This window comes from Oryctolagus cuniculus, chromosome 11 (genome assembly GCF_051225735.1).
Source record: "Oryctolagus cuniculus isolate XC-2025 breed Fujian yellow rabbit chromosome 11, ASM5122573v1, whole genome shotgun sequence".
In the NCBI taxonomy this organism is placed as follows: Eukaryota; Metazoa; Chordata; class Mammalia; order Lagomorpha; family Leporidae; genus Oryctolagus; species Oryctolagus cuniculus.
In genome coordinates this window covers 119,510,507-119,527,512 of record NC_142877.1, presented here as the reverse complement: position 1 = coordinate 119,527,512, position 17,006 = coordinate 119,510,507, and the positions used below count along the sequence as shown (strand labels likewise).

Here is a 17,006-nt window from a genome sequence, read left to right as displayed (position 1 = left end):
CCAGTCCAGCACCTGGCTTGGCTCCTGCCAGACTCCAGGGAGGGTCTGTGGCCGTCTGAGCGGGGGACCCCCACGTGCCCCTCAGCCTCGAGGACCAGGCGCAGACCCCGCCGGAGGGCGGCGGCGGCTCCAGGCCCGCTGCACTCCCCACTGGCATTTGTGATTCTGGTTAAACCAGACTGGCCCTTGTTTTCTCTTGTTTAGTTCTGGTTATCTAGTTCTCTTCATCTAATTTGAAAGCCAGAGAGAGAGAGAGACCTTCTATCCACTGCTTCACTCCCTAAATCCCCACAAACAGCCAGGGCTGGACCAGGCCAAAGCCAGGAGCCTGGAGCTCCCTGTGGGTCTCCCACGTGGGTGGTGGGGGCCGAGCACGGGCGCCATGGCCTGCTGCCTCCCGGGGTGAGCACTGCGGGGAAGACGGGATAGGAACCAGGCATCCGCGTGCGCACGCGGCGTCCCAAGGAGCAGCCTGGCCGTCTGGCCGAACGTCCAGTTTCCAGGTTCGCGTCTGTCCAGACCAGCAGGGAAGTGCTTTGCTCTGGGACTTGGCCGGGTCAGGTGCACCAGGGCGTGCGAGCCCCGTGTGCAAAGCTGTCACCGTGCCCGGGGTCCCCTCCCCCGCTGCTCTGTAGCCGCCTTGAACACCTGCCCTTCTCACCTCCGGTTTCACAAAAGCCACCTGCCGCTCTGGCGATTCCCCAGGGGCTCCGCCTGACCCCAGAGCTGAAGAGAGAGGCGGCTGGAGCTGCCGCCACCTGGCATGGCCGCAGCACTGGACCAGGGCGTGCGGGAGGAGGAGTGGCCACCGAACCCCGGCGGCCCCTGGCTCCCTTCGGAAGCCCTCTGCTGCTGCAAACTGCGAAAGCGCTCCAGCCCCTTCCCCCATCACTGCCAGCGCCGCACGGAACCTGCTCTCTTGTCTGCGGGCCAGCGGCGGGCAGCCAGGGCCTCATTCTCACGGCATCAAAACTTCTTTCTCTGGGCGTGGGCGTGTGGCACCGGGAGGTAAGATGCTTCCCGGGACACCCACATCCCGTACCAGAGAGCTGGGTCTAGTCCCGGCGGCTCCACTTCCCATCCAGCTCCCTGCTAACGTGCCTGGGAAGGCAGCAGAAGACGGCCCAGGTGCTTGGGCCCCTGCACCCGTGTGGGAGACCCGGAAGAAGCTCCTGGCTCCTGGCTTCAGCCTGTCCCAGCCCTGGGCATTGTGGCCATTTGGGGCGTGTAGCAGAGGATGGGAGAGTTCTTTCTGTGTGTGTGTCTGTCTGTCTCTCTGCCTGTCAAATAGATAAGTCTTTATATTATTATTATTATTACTGCCATCACCATCGTGAGTAGTAAGGGCTTCTTCCCTGGACCCCTCTGAGGCCTCGCCTGGGCGCCCAGCCCGCCACCCCCTCTTCCTCACAGCACGCAGGGTCCTAGCGCCTCACTGCGCCCCTCACTCCCAGTCCCAGGAAAGCCACAGGCTGTCCGTTTCTCCCCCGGGGCTCCCAGGGCAGGCTCCAGAGGACAGCACGTCAGCCGCTCTCTAGCCGCCCCAGGGCAGAGAGAGGAAGCAAAGGATTCCCGCTAAGGGTGACGACGGGATGACAAGGCACAGGGGACACCACGGGGCGTGGCCGGCCTGCTGGGACATACCGAGACACTGCCCTCAGGGAGGGGCCGCTCCCACGAGGGAGAAGCCCCCTGGGGGGAGATTCACTGCCCAGCCCGCAGACGGGAGCCCCGGGCGGATGGGCAGGGCACAGGCCAGTGAGGACGCCCATCCTGGGGCCGCTCAGGGCTCAGAGGCGAAATCACACATCACCAAGCGGGGTGGGGTGGAGCAGGGGTCCCGGCATGGGCATCACAGGGGGAAGAGGCAGCCCCTGGCGGAGGGGCGGGGCCTTGGAGCCCGCATCACTGCCCACTCACAAGGGGTACTGGGCCTGTGGGTCCGGGGACAGAAAGCCACCTGGGGCGGGGGGGGAGGGGGGCCTTCCTTGGCTTCGGACACAGGCGCACACAGGTGCCTTACCCAGGTTGCACTGCATCGGAGTGTACCCCGAGGGCCGACACCCTGCGCGGGGCCACGGCCGGCTCCGGGCGACCGCAGAGTCACCAGCAGCGGCCGGCTTGGCCGTCCACTGGCTGCCCGGCGGCCCCACCGCGCGGCGACTCTGGCAGGGTGGGTGCGGGGCCCCAGGCCTGCGCCACGTCCCGCCCCCTGCCCCCCTCCCCCGCCCAGCTGCCGGCGCGCACGCGGCTGCTCCGCGCGCGGTCTCGGCCCGCAAGGAGGCAGGGCCTGTCCCCAAGGTCACGGCCCCGGGGAGGCCCCGTGGGCCGCACTCACCCGCCCTGGCCTTCCTCTTCCTCCCCAGCGTGCCCAGCCGGCCCAGGAACGAGTCGTCCGCCTTCATCCCGCGGGCCCGCGTCGGGGGCGAGCGCGGCGGCGCGGCGGACATGGGCCCCGCTCGCCGGTCCTGGTCGCCGGTCGCCGGTCACAGGTCGCCGCCCGCCGGGGAGTGGCCGAGGGCGCCGCCCCGCCCGCCCCGCGCCCGCCCCCTGCGCCACGGAGCCGCCCTCGGCCAGAGAGGAGTCGGAGTGGGGCTGGGACCCCCGCCCCCCCCCCCGGCCCGGCTCCGCCCCGCCCAGTGCCTCCGCGGGGGGGTGGGGGGCGGCCGGGAACCGAGTGGGTGTGTGATCTCGTCGCGAACTCCCTGCAGGATCCGAGTGGGCCAGGAGGCTCCTCGGGGACTGGGACTCCCGCGGGGCCGCCCCCGTGGGCGAATCCGGGGCCCCAGCAGAGCGTGGGCGCAGGGGCAGGGGCCGGGCCCGGGCCTTGTCCTGATGGCCACGAGGGGGTCTGGGGGCTCCGCAGGCGGCCCCTGGTGGTGATGCGCGTCCCGTGGGGCGGAGGGGGGCCAAGGCAGGGAGCAGGAGGCCGACAGCGGGACTCGAGCCTGTGGAGGCCCCGCCCCCACCCCAGGCGCTGTCCGAAGCCCCTCCACGAAGGCCCAGGGTGTGGGCTGAGGTTGTGCGGGGCGGGGCCTCCAGTTCCGCACAGGGAACTGGCAGGTGGGTGTCGGGGCTCCTGGGGGGCGGGGCTCGAGGATTCAGTGTTCCCTCCAGGAGTTTGAGCCAGAGGCCAGGTGTCAGCGCGGTCACGTGGGGAGAGCCAGAGCCACAGGGACCTTCGGAGGGGAAGGAAGGGGACAGAGCTGGGGGCGGGGCTCGAGGACGCCGACCTGGCTCAGGGTGAAGTGACCGCTTCCCTTCCCTCCCTCGGCAGAGGAAGAGAAATCTCCAGGCAGGGGTGCGGGAGAGCGCTGGTGTACCAGGGTCCTGGGGCAGGGGTGCGGGGGCCACACGCGGGCAGCCGGGCGGCACACGCAGGGCAGCACACGCAGGTGGGAACCACCACACGGGTGGCCGGGCAGCACATGCAGGCAACCGGGAGCACACAGGGCAGCACATGCGGGTGGGAACCACCACACGGGCGGCACACACAGGACAGCACACGCGGATGGGAACCACCACATGGGCGGCACATGCAGGGCGGCACACGCAGGGTGGCACACGCAGGCAGCCGAGCGGCACATACAGGGCGGCACACATGGGCAGCCACCAGGAGGCACACACAGGGCGGCACACACAGGGCGGTACACGCGAGTGGGAACCATGCACGCGGGCAGCCGGGCGGCACACTCAGGGCAGCACACTCAGGCAGCCGAGTGGCACACACAGGACAGCACACGCGGGTGGGAACCACCACACGGGCGGCACACGCAGGGCGGCACACACAGGTGGTAACCGTGCACACAGGCGGCACACGCAGGGCGGCACACGCGGGCAGCCCCGGGCACAGAAGCTCCTCCTCGGGGTCAGCGGCAGCAGAACCTCGCAGGCCTCGTGCTCAGATCCAGAGTCCTGCCGGTGCCGGCCTGCGAGCCGTGGCTGGTGGCGGCACCACCCCGAGCCCCGCCTCTGTCCTCACGTGGCGTCCCGACGTCCCCGCCATGTGCACATCGGCGTCCGGAGTTCCCCTCTTTATGAAGACGTCGTCGGCCGGGGCTGGGGCCCACCTTGGCTGTCCACAAAGACCCCACGTCCGCTCACACTCACGGGGCGGCGTCCGCACTGGCCCACTGGGAGGGGCCGCAGGCAGTGGGAGGCAGCATGGCGGCTCGGGCAGGTGGGCTCTGCCTCCCCCTGGGACCCCGGCTGGAGCTCTGGCTCCTGGTGTCAGCCAGGCCCAGCCCTGGCCTTGGCAGGCATTTGGGGAGTGAGCCGAGGAGGGGAGCGCCCTGGGTGCCTTTCTCGGCCTCTGTTTCTCCGCCTCTCCAATATTGTTTAATGTGTTTTTTGTTGTTGTTGTTGTTTGTTTTTGACAGGCAGAGTTAGACAGTGAGAGAGAGAGAGAGAGAGAGAAAGGTCTTCCTTCCGTTGGTTCACCCCCCTGGTCTCCCATGCAGGTGCAGGGCCCAAGCACTTGGGCCATCCTCCACTGCCCTCCCTGGCCACAGCAGAGAGCTGGCGTGGAAGAGGGGCCACCGGGACAGAACTGGCGCCCCGACCGGGACTAGAACCCGGTGTGCCGGCGCTGCAGGTGGAGGATCAGCCCAGCGAGCCGCGGCGCCGGCCGGTTAACGTGCTTTAAAGCTTTCCTCCCTGCAAGAACATCCCTAAAGCAGACCAAGTCTACCCGCTCATTTCAAGCAGGGCTCGGACACCAACTCGTTCTAAAACATGCACGTGTGTGTATCTGAAAGGCAGGGTGACAGAGAGGGACACACGCGAGGGGTCTTCCATCCACTGGTCTCTGGTGGCCGCAACAGCTGGGACTGGGCCAGGCCGAGCCAGGAGCCTGCAGCTCCATCCGGGTCTCCCACGTGGGAGCAGGGGCTCAAGCGCTTGGGCCGTCTCCGCCACTCTCCCGGGTGCCTGAGCAGGGACCCGGATGGGACGCAGCTCCTCGGGTTTGCTGGCATCAGGAGCAGAGGCTGCGCCACAGCGCTGTCCCTGCCCCCCACCCCCAGGGATTCCTGGCAGGAAACATGTAGACCTGCTCTGTATTTTATTAAAAAATGGAATTATCTTCAAATGCAAGCAAGGTGTTTATTACTAGGACCCCCAGGCGAGGCGCCGGCCTCTGGATCGGGGGTTTTTTCTGGTTCCTCCCAGGGGGAGTCGACAGCCTGGGCTGGCCGGATGTTTGCCCCAGGCGACTGCTCACTCCCTGGGCCCTGTAGCTGCCTCCCTCCGCGCTGACCCCAGGGCTGTGAGCTAATTTGCATTTTTTCTGAGTGAGGAGAGAAGCAAGGACCCAATGCCCCCGCTTCTCCCTCCCTGCTGGCCTGAGCCTCGAGGAATTCCCGAGGCTGGCACTCCCCCCAGGGCAGCCCAGCCAAAACCCGGTGTCATCACCCTGCAGAGTGGCGGGAGGGCTCGTTTCCAGTGGAAGAGCGAGAACTCGACGAGACGGGACGCGGGCATGGGGTGCCGGGGCTTCCACTCCCTGCGCCCGCGGCGTGCACCGTCCCGGGGGACGAGCATCACAGCCAGGCCGCTGCAGCCACACCTACCACCGAAACCATCCGCGTGGCTTTGCAGGGCCCAGTTCCCACGAGCACCAGGGAGCCAATGTCTGCGCCATGCCTGGGCTGGGCCCCCTCCGTCATCGCATCCGTGGACGGTGAGCCGCGGGGCAAAGCCAGTGGAAGACCTGGGGCCTCCACACGGAGCCAAAGCCGGGGCCACAAACTCCATCCAAGCCAGGGGCCCACCTCACTGCTTTCCCAGGTGCATTTGCAGGACGCTGGATCAGAAGTGGGGCAGCCAGGACTCAAACCAGCCCTCGGATGCCAGCGCTGACTCCTTATGGAACCAACTTGTCCTAATAACTTCCGCATAAGCCAACCTAATAGCCTTAGAAGTCGAGAGGCAGGAGAACAGGTCGACCAGTTGGTCTATGCACTACCATGCAACTAAAATACTCAAATCAAGGTGTGTGGGTGGAGGAAAGAAGCCGGCTACAGACACAGAGCATGGACCGTGGGCATCCACTTATTGCAAGTTCGAGAGCAGGCCCTTGGGCTGTGTGTTGAGAGTGGACTCCCGGGGGACAGAGGGCCCTGCCTGGACGTGGGTGTCCTGCTCTTGGGGGAAGCCACACAGGCGTGCACACCCCTGAGAAGCCAGCACACCGGGCACTGCAGACCTGTGCGATTCGCTGGACACGGATCAGACCTGGACAGAGCCCTGCGGGCGCAAGCCGAGGAGGGACCCCTGGTGGCCGTGTTTGTGCCTTGCCGCTGGGTTCATCGCATACCACTGTCAGCTTAGAGGCGGCCCCGGCTCCGGACTTCCGTTTCCTTAGCTGAAAACAAGGTCACAGCCTTCCAAAGAGGCAACCCTGGCCCCTCTCTCCCTGGAGGGAAGGCCCAGGCTGTGAGCTGTGTCCCCGTGTGGCTCATTGTCTAACCTACGAGCAAGTCAAGGAGTCAGAAGTGTACGCTGCGGGGGACGAACACGATTCCCAGGAGGAGCCGCCGCCCCAGGGGCGGGGGTGCTGGGCCTCCCGCGGTCTCACTGCCCCGGGGGTCCTGGCACCTGCACGAGCAGTGCTGTGTGACCCGTCCTCTCATTCCGCGCTGCGGCGAGGCAGGAAGCCAAGAGCCGGAAATGCTGACCAAGCCCGCCTGGACTTTCAGAAGTGAGGCGGTGACGCTTCCCGCCAGCCCGCGCGTGAGGCTTTGACTCAGCGAACGTGGGCCCTCGTCCGCCAGCAGCACTCCGGGTGTTCCCTACACAGGAGGCAAGCAAAGCCGCAGGGGCCCTTCGCCCCTTTCTTCCTAACCGAGGGGGCAGTGGACGACTGGATGCCAAGTGTTCACCCCCAGTCATCTGTGGGGAACAGTCGGGAACGCCCCGAAAGACTGCATCCCCCTCAAAAGAGGCCACCCCGCCTGGCTTTGGAGAGAAGGGGGCGCCGGCTCCTTGTGCCTCCTGGGCGCCCACGCCTCCGTCCGACGTCTTCCACCGCGCAGCACCAGCCGGCACCACCCACACCGGACTTTGCAAAGCGCCAGGACCCGGGACCCGCCGTCTGGACGCTGAGGGGCTACGCTGACTCTTTGCGGTGTCAGCAACGCGTTCTTGACAGGCAGGCCGACCACAACGCTGCGTCGGGCGCACGTCCAGGAGCCGCGGGTTAGGCTGCCTCTGGGGACGACACTGTACCAGCGCGCTGGCTGCACTCCGGCGCCTCCGCTCCCCATCCAGCTCCCTGCGAGGACGCCTGGGAAGGCAGAGGAAGACGGCCCCTGCCACCCACGTGGGAGACCTGGATGGAGCTCCTGGCTCCCGGCTTCAGCCTGGCCCAGCTCTGGCCATTGTAGGCATTCGGGGACTGAACCAGAGGAAATGGCGGCTTTGGACTCTGCCTTTTTATCTCTCAGCGCCAAGAAATAAATAACAAGTCGATGTTTATGCAAACAGAACAGATTCCAAAACTAACTGGAATCCAGGTTGACAGAGAGAGCGATGCTCGCTGGACCAGCACGGCGGCCGGCGGAGGGCCAGGCTGGTGTGGAGGTGACAGAACAGGTCCACGGCTCCCGCGGAGCACGCCCACCGCTCGTCCTCACAGGTCAGACCGCTGGGCAGCCGCCGGCGAGGTGCGCTCTCCAATCAGGACCCCGCAGGGAGCCCAGCTCTGCGGAAATGAGCCCAGCGCTCTGTGATCTCAGGTTTGCGAGGCAATCAGTAACACGCAAGGCTTGAAGAGCGATTCAAATACCAGCGCTCTCAGACACGTGCGACCGGGAGCTGGGAAAACGTGCGGCTCATTTTCTTTCTTTAAGAACCACCGGCAGTGGCCAGGCTGAGCCGTGCGACGCCAGCACCCGCGGGCCAGGCTGTGATGGCCTCGGCTCTCGCATCCTCTGCTGGGAACATGCGAGGTGCGAGCCTTTAGTCTTAGACGCAGATTGGCTGCACACAGTAGGTGCTTGGGGGTGGGACTCTTCCAGTGGGGGTGGGGTCTGTGCAGCTCCTATCAGAGCAGGTGGACTCCCAGCTGCACTGCCAAGTCCAGCTTCCTGCTCACGTGCACTCCGGGAGCGGCAGCGACGGCTGGAGTCGCCGGGTCTCTGCCACTCGCGTGGGAGACCGGCACTGAGTTTCTGGCTCCCGGCTTTGATGCGGCCCTCCCCTGGCGGGCGCTGGCATTTTGGGATGGCAGATGGCAGAGCTCTGTCTCTCTCTGCTCCCTCTGTCTGGCTTGCTCAGGAGACGTCCTCGCACCCTCACCCAGGCCCCACCACCTCCCGACACCAGCACGCCGGGACCAAGCCTCTGGTCACGGTGGAGGTCGGGGCACCCTCACCACATCCAACCACAGCCTGTGTCCAAGACCACGAACAAATCGGGCCCTGAGACTGAAGGCAACCTCAGACATTCTGGAAAGTTCTGCCCGTGGGTGCCGGAGACCCCGCGGAGGAGGGGCCGGGAGCAGGCGGGAGATGCAGAAAGAGCCGCTGGGCAAACAAGGGAGACCCTGGGGGCCGTCAGCTCCTGGGGGCAGGATGTCCACCGCGGCACGGACACCAGCCGGGCACCCACGGGGAGCCAGAGGCGGCCTCGAGCCACACACAGCCGCTGCCGGCGCGCAGGATGGGGGCGTGGGAAACTGCAGGTCCCTCCTGGCTCCCCGCCCGCCCCCAGGCCCAGTGCAGCATCCTCCCTCCTGTCTCCCCACCACGACTCCTCTCCCGGCTGACTGTCCGCGCTCCCCACTAACAGGCAATGGCATCTCCACCTCGTGCTCCACACAGACGGACGGACGGACAGAAGGACGGATGGACGGATGGGTGGGGAGGGATGGACGGATAGATGGACGGATGGACGGATGGATAGGTGGATGGATGGATGGGTGGGGAGGGATGGACGTACAGACGGATGGATAGATGGACAGACAGGTAGATGGGTGCATGGATGGACGGACGGATGGATAGGTGGATGGATGGACAGACGGGTGGATAGATGGACAGACGGGTGGATGGAAGGATGGGTGGATGGATGGGTGGACGGATGGGTGGGGGGTGGATGGATGGACGGATGGACAGAAGGACAGATGGATGGATGGATAGGTGGATGGATGGATGGGTGGGGAGGGATGGACGGATGGACAGACGGATGGATAGGTGGACAGATGGGTAGATGGGTGCATGGATGAACGGACGGATGGAGGGATGGACAGATGGGTGGGTGGGTGGGTGGCAAGGGATGGGTGGCAGCAGGCTGGCGGGGCTCCCGCGTGAGACCACAGGGTTGGAGGCCGCTCAGGATTACGATGCTGCCGCTGGCCTCAGAAAAGCTCACTGGTGCGGCTCACCTGCGGTGCCACCCACTTGGTCCAGGCACAGCTGGTGACGAGGGTGGGCTGTGCCCTGGAGCAGCCAGGGGGGACACATCTATTTATTTAAAGATTTACTTGAAAAATAGAGTGGCAGCAAGGGAGGGAGGTAGATCGATCTCTGGCCACTCCCCAAATGCCCACAGCAGCCCGGGCTGGGCCAGGTTGAAGCCAGGAGCCAGGAGCCCCATCCGGGTCTCCCACGTGGGTGCAGGGGCCCACGTGCTTGGGCCGTCCTCCCCTGCTGTCCCAGGAGCTGGAAGGGGGTGGGCAGCCGGACTCCATCCTAGACTCCCCCGTGTGGGATGCGGAGTCCCAAGCAGCAGGTTCACCCACCGCACCACAGGGCCCCGTTCAAAAGCGCCCCGTGGGCTTCTGGGAAAGCGCTGCCGGCCAAGGACGCAGCTTGCCGCCTTAGAACTGTGTGGTTCTAGCAGACGGAGCCCCGTGAACGGAGGCCTGCGGGCCCTGACCACGGGGACTTCCGGAGTCTCACGTCACGCGTGTGCCTGGCACTCGCCGGTGTGGGCAACGGGTGCGTACGTGTGACTTCACTGCCGCGTGCACGAGGTCATGACCGGAGCAGCAGGGTGTGGGGACATGGCAGGGCGCTGCCCCGCGGCGGGGACAAAGTCCTCTCTCGCAGGGATCCTGACAGAGCACTGACCGCGAGCTGCGGCCCTGCTGAGCTCCCCCACCCCCAACACTGCATCTGCCGGCCGGGCAGCTGCTGCGCGCGACGCGGGCACCTGCACCCCACACGGCGCCCGGGTTTGGATCCTGCCCCCGCTCCCACTTCCAGCTTCCTGCCAACACGCACGGGGAGGCAGCGGTGACGGCTCGAGGAACTGGTCACCCCCACGGGAACCCGCGTTGCGTTCCAGCTGCCTGCTCCACCCTAGCCCCGTTCTGGCGTCCCCATCGCAGCATCTGGGGAGCGAACCAGCAAGTGACAGCTCGTCTTCCTCCCTCTCAGTCGCCCTTAAACAACTCCACGGGGATAACCTCCCCGGAACCTGCTGCTCTCACCAGCCGACCCCTGCCACCGCGCAGGTCGGAGCGTAACAGCCGCTCTCCTTGCTGGAGAAACGCGTCTCAACGCTCGACCCTTCGTGCCGCTGCAGGTCACCCGGGAGCGCAGAGCCGGGCCGTCTGAGACGTGTGCCGCAGGGCCTCGGGGACGTGGAGCCGGCACGGGGCACACAGAGTTCAGCTCGGGGACGCGCAGGTCACTCGGCAGCTTCTTCACCCAGAGGTGTTCGCCCCGCGTGTCGAGCTGCACCTTACGACATCAGAGCCACGTTGTCCACGGCCCGGGAAGCTGCCAGACACTAGCAAGGGAATGCCTACCCCCGGCTCCCGTCACCACGGCCTTCCAGCATCTTCCCGGCTCCGGCAGACCGCAGCAGCGCCGTTGGGGAGCTGTCAGATCACGGCGACACCTCGACTGGAGCAGCGGCCACGTCAGCTCTGCCTGCGGCTCCAACAGGGGCACTGCTCCCAGGCTCCCTTGCGGTTCCCTCACTCGTGGACAACGCGGGCGGGCGGGCAGCTGTCGGGCTGCCGTGAAGACGCACACCGGAGAGCCCGGGTTCGAGCCCTGGCTACACCTCCACTTCCAGCTCCCTGCTAGCGCACCGTGGCTCAAGTGCTTGGCTCCCTGCCGTGCACAGGGGAGACCTGGGATCAGTTCCCAGCTCCCAACTGCAGCCCGGCTTCCCAGGGCACTCGGGGGGGCGGCCCAGCGGATGGAAGGTACCGCTGCCTTCCAAAGAAAAGTAAATAAAATTGTTTAAAGAAGACACAACCTGTAGCTGCTAACGGACAGGGTAAACCTGTCTTTCCCACGGCATCAAGCTTTTTAAAGCCCCCCTTCTCAGAAGCCTGACAAATACACGTCACCCAGGAGGTGGACAGTGACAAGCCCCATCGAGGTCTCCAGGCAGAACCAGGGCTGGGGGGTGGGGGGCAGCAAGGGCACGGCCCGCAGGTCACTCAGAGGGCGGGCGAGGGAGCCACGCACCCCCACAGCGCTGAGCCGGGCTGTGCACGGCACCAATGCGCAGAGGAAGAACCGAAAGCCCTCTCTGGATCCCGGCCCCGCCCACACAGGAAGCACAGGGCTGGGCCGGGCCGTGTCCACGCAGAGGAAGGGCCAGGCTCCTGGCGGTGCTGTCTGGTGCCCCCGCCCCGGCGCCTGCGCAGTCGCTCCCAGTGACGGATGGCAACCACCCACCATCACCGCGGCCGTGCAGTCGAGAGATGCTAACTGACCAGCGCCTGCAGGGGTAAGCGCCCGGCGCACCCTCCATCAGGCCCCGGCTCTGGTGTCGGCCCTGCTCGCTGGCGCGCCCCCTCTTCACAAGACGGCTGCTCTGGCCCCGCAGAGCGGGGTGGACGGCCTCCCTTGTCCACACCTCGGAACCGAATTCTGTGCGTGTAAGCGCGTGTGCTGTCGTCCAATTCAAAACTCACAGCCGGGGCCTGGCGCAGGGTGAGGACACCCCCAGGGACACCGCATCCCATACCCAAGGGCCTGGGCTGAATCCCGGCTCTGCACCCATTGCAGCTCCCTGCTAAGCACCCGCGAGGCAGCCGTGATGGCCCGAGTGCTTGGGCCCCTGCACCCTCGTGGGAGACCTGGGTGGAGCTCCTGGTGCCAGCCTGGCCCGGCCCCACCAGCTGCAGGCATCTGGGGAGTGAACCAGCAGATGGGAGACCTCTGTCTCTCTTTCAGATAACAGTCGATAAATAACTAACAGTTTCAAATGTTGCCAGTCTTCGGGCCGTCAGGGTCACACGCACGCGGCAGAGGCTGGGTGGCCCTGAGCCCGCCTCCCGCCACACCATGGGCACCGGCCAGGCCCTAACTGTCTGCGGTTTTTACTAAAGACTGATTTCAAAGACAGCACCGGAGAGAAACAGACACGGGGATCTTCCACCCGCGGACGCACACCCCGAATGGCCGCCCCGGCTGGGGCTGGGCCAGGAACTCCATCGGGGTCTCCCACACGGGTAACAGCACCTCAAGGACTCCCCCGGCGCGTTAGCAGGAAACTGGGTCAGAGGCTGGGCTTGAGCTGGCGCCCACCCTCGGCATGCAGCTGTCCCCGGTAACACCGCTGCCCTTGGGCCCCGACCTTTGCCCTCTGCCAGCACCCAGCCCTCACATGAGTGCCAGCACCATCCACTGTGTGGCCCCTGCTGTGGGCAGGGTGGCTGTGCCCACGTGACAGAGGAGGGGGGAGGGGACAGTGACACCAGGGGTCCCTCCTCATACAGGCCCCACCCACCCGCATCGCCAGGCACTCCCTCTCTGCCGTGAGTGACAGTCCTGTCTGCGTGGGGTTCTCAAAGTATGGCCCAGGGACCCCCGGGGGTCCTGAGACCTCGAGGCTGCGCCCGCCGCCCGGTCCCACGGTTCCCTGGGCGGCGTCTGAGCAGCCGTGAGTGGGAAGGCACCGAGCTGCCTCTGTGCCCCTGCACACCAGGCCACGGAGACACCGGTTCCCTTCACAGACGGCAGGAACAAGGCCACCGAAGCCAGCCCTTCGCCTGGCCCCAGCCCCAGCCCTGTTCCATGACAGCTGGGGGCACCGCCACCCTCGCCTGGAGGCTGCGGTCACTCGGACTCCGGGCTCCGCACCCATTTCCTCGAAGGCGGTGGGCGGGGCCTCCAGCAGTGACTGGCAGGACCTCAGGCGCCAGAAAGGGGACACTGGGCCCACCCAGAAGCCCTGCTCGCCCTGCTGCAGCCAGGGCTGTTGGTCAGTGGGGTCTGATTCTGAATGACCACAGCCCTAAGTGGGGAACTGAGGGCCGGGTGGCTGCTGTCCTCTGACGTGGCGAACAGATGGCTCACGGGTGGCTGTGGCGCTGCTGGGGTGCGCGTGGCCGGCAAAGGTCACAGTGTGTGTACAGAGGGCACCAGGCTGGCAGTGATGGAGGACGGAGCCCACGGCAGGTGCTCAGGGGCTCGGGGAACCAGTCTCCCTGGTGCAAGGCAAGGCCACAGCCCTGCAGGGTCCCAGCGAGGGAGAGACGGCGCTCTCCATCAGAACACGGGAGCGGGCTTCCCGGCGGGGCCCTGGCAGCGTGCAGCGAGACGCGAGACACCTAGGCCAGCTCCGCTCCCACCCAGGGCACGGAGGGATTCCGAGCAGAGAGTGCGAGTCCGACGTCCACGTTTCACCTGAAAGGCTTCCGGCTTGGGGCTTCGCGGCACCTGCGCACAAACAGAATTCGCATCTCTCCCCGGGGGTCGGCCTGCAAACCAAACCCGCCTCATCCCCGCCCGGCACAGCTGGCCCCGGCTGCGCTCCACCACACACAGCCCTGCCCAACAGCTCCGTCCCCAGAGGCCGGCGTCTCAGGGTTTGGGCACTTGGCCGTTCCTGCTGTGAACCAACCGTGAGGCCAGGACACTGCGGTCACACAGAGCGCACACGTGGTAGACAACGGGGGAGGGGAGTGTTTCTTCCCGCGTTCCTAAGACAGATGCAGGGTGGGTTTCTGGCCCCGCGGTTAGGACGCGGGCATGCCCCGCGGAGCACCCGGGCTCGGTACGCGCCGGCTCCAGCTGCCCGCCGACGCGGACCCGGGAGGCAGCCCCTGCGGCCATGCTCTCGCGCTCCCGCCAGCCCCCTGGGAGCCCCGCGTTCCTATCCCTGTCGCGCGCCACCCGTGTGGACATTTGGGGAGTGAATCAGCAGATGTCTGCCTTTGAAGTACGTTAGAAACTCGAAAAAAGGCAGCGCTGTGCTCCTTCTTACACACTCTGCCAAATCCCTGTGCCAGGCAGGGAGGGCGAGACGGTCCCGGGGGCCTGGGGAAGGTGCGGCTCCTGGGACGCAGGCTGTTGCCAAAAACCAAGGTCAAAGGCAGAACACAAGCTACAGGGAGAACCAGGAAGGCAGCCGCACTGACCCCGCCCGGGGCACCCTCGCGACCCTGCACTTCCCCTTGTTGAATCTGAGAAATTATCTCAGTTTTCCTACTTTCCAGGCACGACACTGGGTCAGAGGAACTAAGGTACCCTTGACCTACGGCACTGTGTTCTGTGCTCAGAAATAACACCGAGAATACTCCGTGTGCTGCTCGGCTCGGCTCCCGCGCCCCTGCCAGGCCGCCCCCCACCCCACGAGCTCTCTGCCAACGCCCACAGCCGCACAAACTGCAAAGGGGCTGGCGTCTCAGCGCAGGGGGCTCAGCCACCATCCTGACACCAGACCCCCTCCTGGAGCCTCGGTCCGAGTCCGATCCAGCTCCCTGCTAGTGCACCTGGGAAGGCAGCCAAAGATGGCCCAAGTACCGGGGCCTCTGCCGCCGTGCGAGACCTGGACGCTGTGTTCCGGGCTCCTCGCTCTGGCCCGGCCCCGCCCCGGCTGTTGCAGCCACTGGTGGGCGGCAGGAAACAAACCAGCAGGTGGAAGGTGTCTCTCCTCTGCTGCCATTTCGCTCTTAGAAAAAATAAATCCTTAAAAAAATTATCAAGAGGCTGGCGCTGTGGCACAGCGGGTTAACACCCTGGCCTGAAGCACTGGCATCCCATATGGGTGCCGGTTCTAGTCCCAGCTGCTCCTCTTCTGATCCAGCTCTCTGCTGTGGCCTGGGAAAGCAGTAGAAGATGGCATAAGTGCTTGGGCCCCTGCACCCACGTGGGAGACCTGGAGGAAGCTCCTGGCTTCAGATCGGCACAGCTCCGGCCGTTGTGGCCATCTAGGGAGTGAACCAGCGGATGGAAGACCTCTCTCTCTCTCTCTCTCACTCTGCCTCTCCTCTCTGTGTAACTCTGACTTTCAAATAAATAAGTCTTAAAAAAAAAATTCATTATCGAGATACCTAGGTGAGTGGCGCTGGCTTGAGTCTGGCTCCGCAGGCCTCTCCAGCCGTCCCCTGCTGCACTCTGGCCGCCTGCACTGCCCACTCAGGGCTCCTCTGTGGCACCGTTTCTGGAAGACTCCAAAGGAGGCTGACCCTAAAAGATTCCAAAATACGACTTGGAGAGGTGCCAGTCGTCCACCCCGCAGAGAAGGGGCCTCCCGGGGCTGCAGGTGCGCCGAGACACGGCAGGGGGCGCTGACCGCTGCCCCGCAGACCAAGCTGAGCCAGCTCTGACCACCTGGGCCCCAAGATCACAAGCGTTCTTGGAAAAACATTTTAATTGATTTGTTTTCATTTTCCTTGTAAGACAGAGACAGAGAAAGAGACAGAAGCAGACGAGCGAGCGAGAGAGCTCCTCTCGGCTCCTGTCCAGTAGCTCACTCCCCAGGTGTCTGGCAGCCCAGGCTGAGGCGTCGTGTGGACGCCAGGAGCCAGGAACTCCACCCAGGTCTCCTCTGAGGGGCAGGGACCCGGGCACCCGAGGGTGCGCGCTAGCAGGGGGCTGGGATGAGGACTCGAACCCAGGCCCCCGACGCGGGACGCAGGCCCCCAAGCAGCGACTTCACTGCTACACTGAACGCCGCCCCAGGGAGCCTAGAGGTCATCAGAGCGAGGCAGAGAGCAGCTGCACCTGCGGCTCTGCGGGGGAGGGAGGGGGCGGCCAGGAAGAGGACCCCCCGGAGCCCTTGGGGGCTCAGCCCCGCCCGCACCTTGACCTGGGCCGGCAGCAGACCTCCCCTGGACTCTGGACCTCGGATGATTCCCCAGGTGCTGGTCAGGGCCCTAGGCGTGCGGAGACGCGCGAGAGCCAGCACGGGAATGGACACTGCTCTCCGGCTCCTGCTACCAGTCCGCAGGGGCAGCCCCTTCCCCGGGGTCACGGCTGGCACATGGCGTGATTCTCCCCCCACCCACACCCAGTACCGCGGCCTCCAGCTCTCTGGCCCTGCTCAATACTCAGGAGCGTGGGAACCGAACCCTGAGCCGGGCAGTCGGGGCTGGGAAGGAGTCAGACTGTGGGGCCTTGGGCAGGGGAGCGTGCAGGCCAGCGTGCGACGCAGGACCAGGGAGAACGGGTCAGACCCACGCAGGACCGAGGAGGGCGGGTCAGACCCACGCAGGACCGAGGAGGGCGGGTCAGACCCTCGCAGGACCAGGAAGGGGAAAGTGGGTCAGACCCTCGCAGGACCGGGGAGAATGGGTCAGATCCACACAGCACCAGGGAGGGGAGGGCGGGTCAGACCCACGCAGGACCGGGGAGGGGAGAGCGGGTCAGACCCACGCAGGACCGGGGAGGGGAGGGCGGGTCAGACCCACGCAGGACCGGGGAGGGGAGGGCGGGTCAGACCCACGCAGGACCGGGGAGGGGAGGGCGGGTCAGACCCACGCAGGACCGGGGAGGGGAGGGCGGGTCAGACCCACGCGGGACCAGGGAGGGGAGGGCGGGTCAGACCCACGCGGGACCGGGAAGGGGAGGGCGGGTCAGACCCACGCAGGACCGGGGAGGGGAGGGCGGGTCAGACCCACGCAGGACCGGGGAGGGGAGGGCGGGTCAGACCCACGCAGGACCGGGGAGGGGAGGGCGGGTCAGACCCACGCAGGACCGGGGAGGGGAGGGCGGGTCAGACCCACGCAGGACCGAGGAGGGCAGGTCAGATTCACATGGGACCTGGGAGGGGAGGGTGGATCAGACCCACGCAGGACCAGGGAGGGGAGAGCG

General features: G+C 66.1%; 1 protein-coding gene across 2 annotated transcripts in view; it reads right to left on the bottom strand.

Moving 5' to 3' along the window:
• Positions 1-2,543, bottom strand: part of PARVB (parvin beta) — an 83,168-nt gene extending 80,625 nt beyond the window's left edge. The window contains exon 1 of one of the 2 annotated variants that reach the window (XM_089307710.1): positions 2,339-2,543. In XM_089307710.1, the coding sequence (XP_089163836.1) occupies positions 2,339-2,450 (112 nt within the window). In that variant the 5' untranslated portion in view covers positions 2,451-2,543. Of the gene's footprint in view, positions 1-2,023; positions 2,056-2,338 lie in introns of those variants that run through there. The other variant, XM_089307712.1, reaches the window with a different exon arrangement.
• Positions 2,544-17,006: the final 14,463 nt, after the last annotated feature.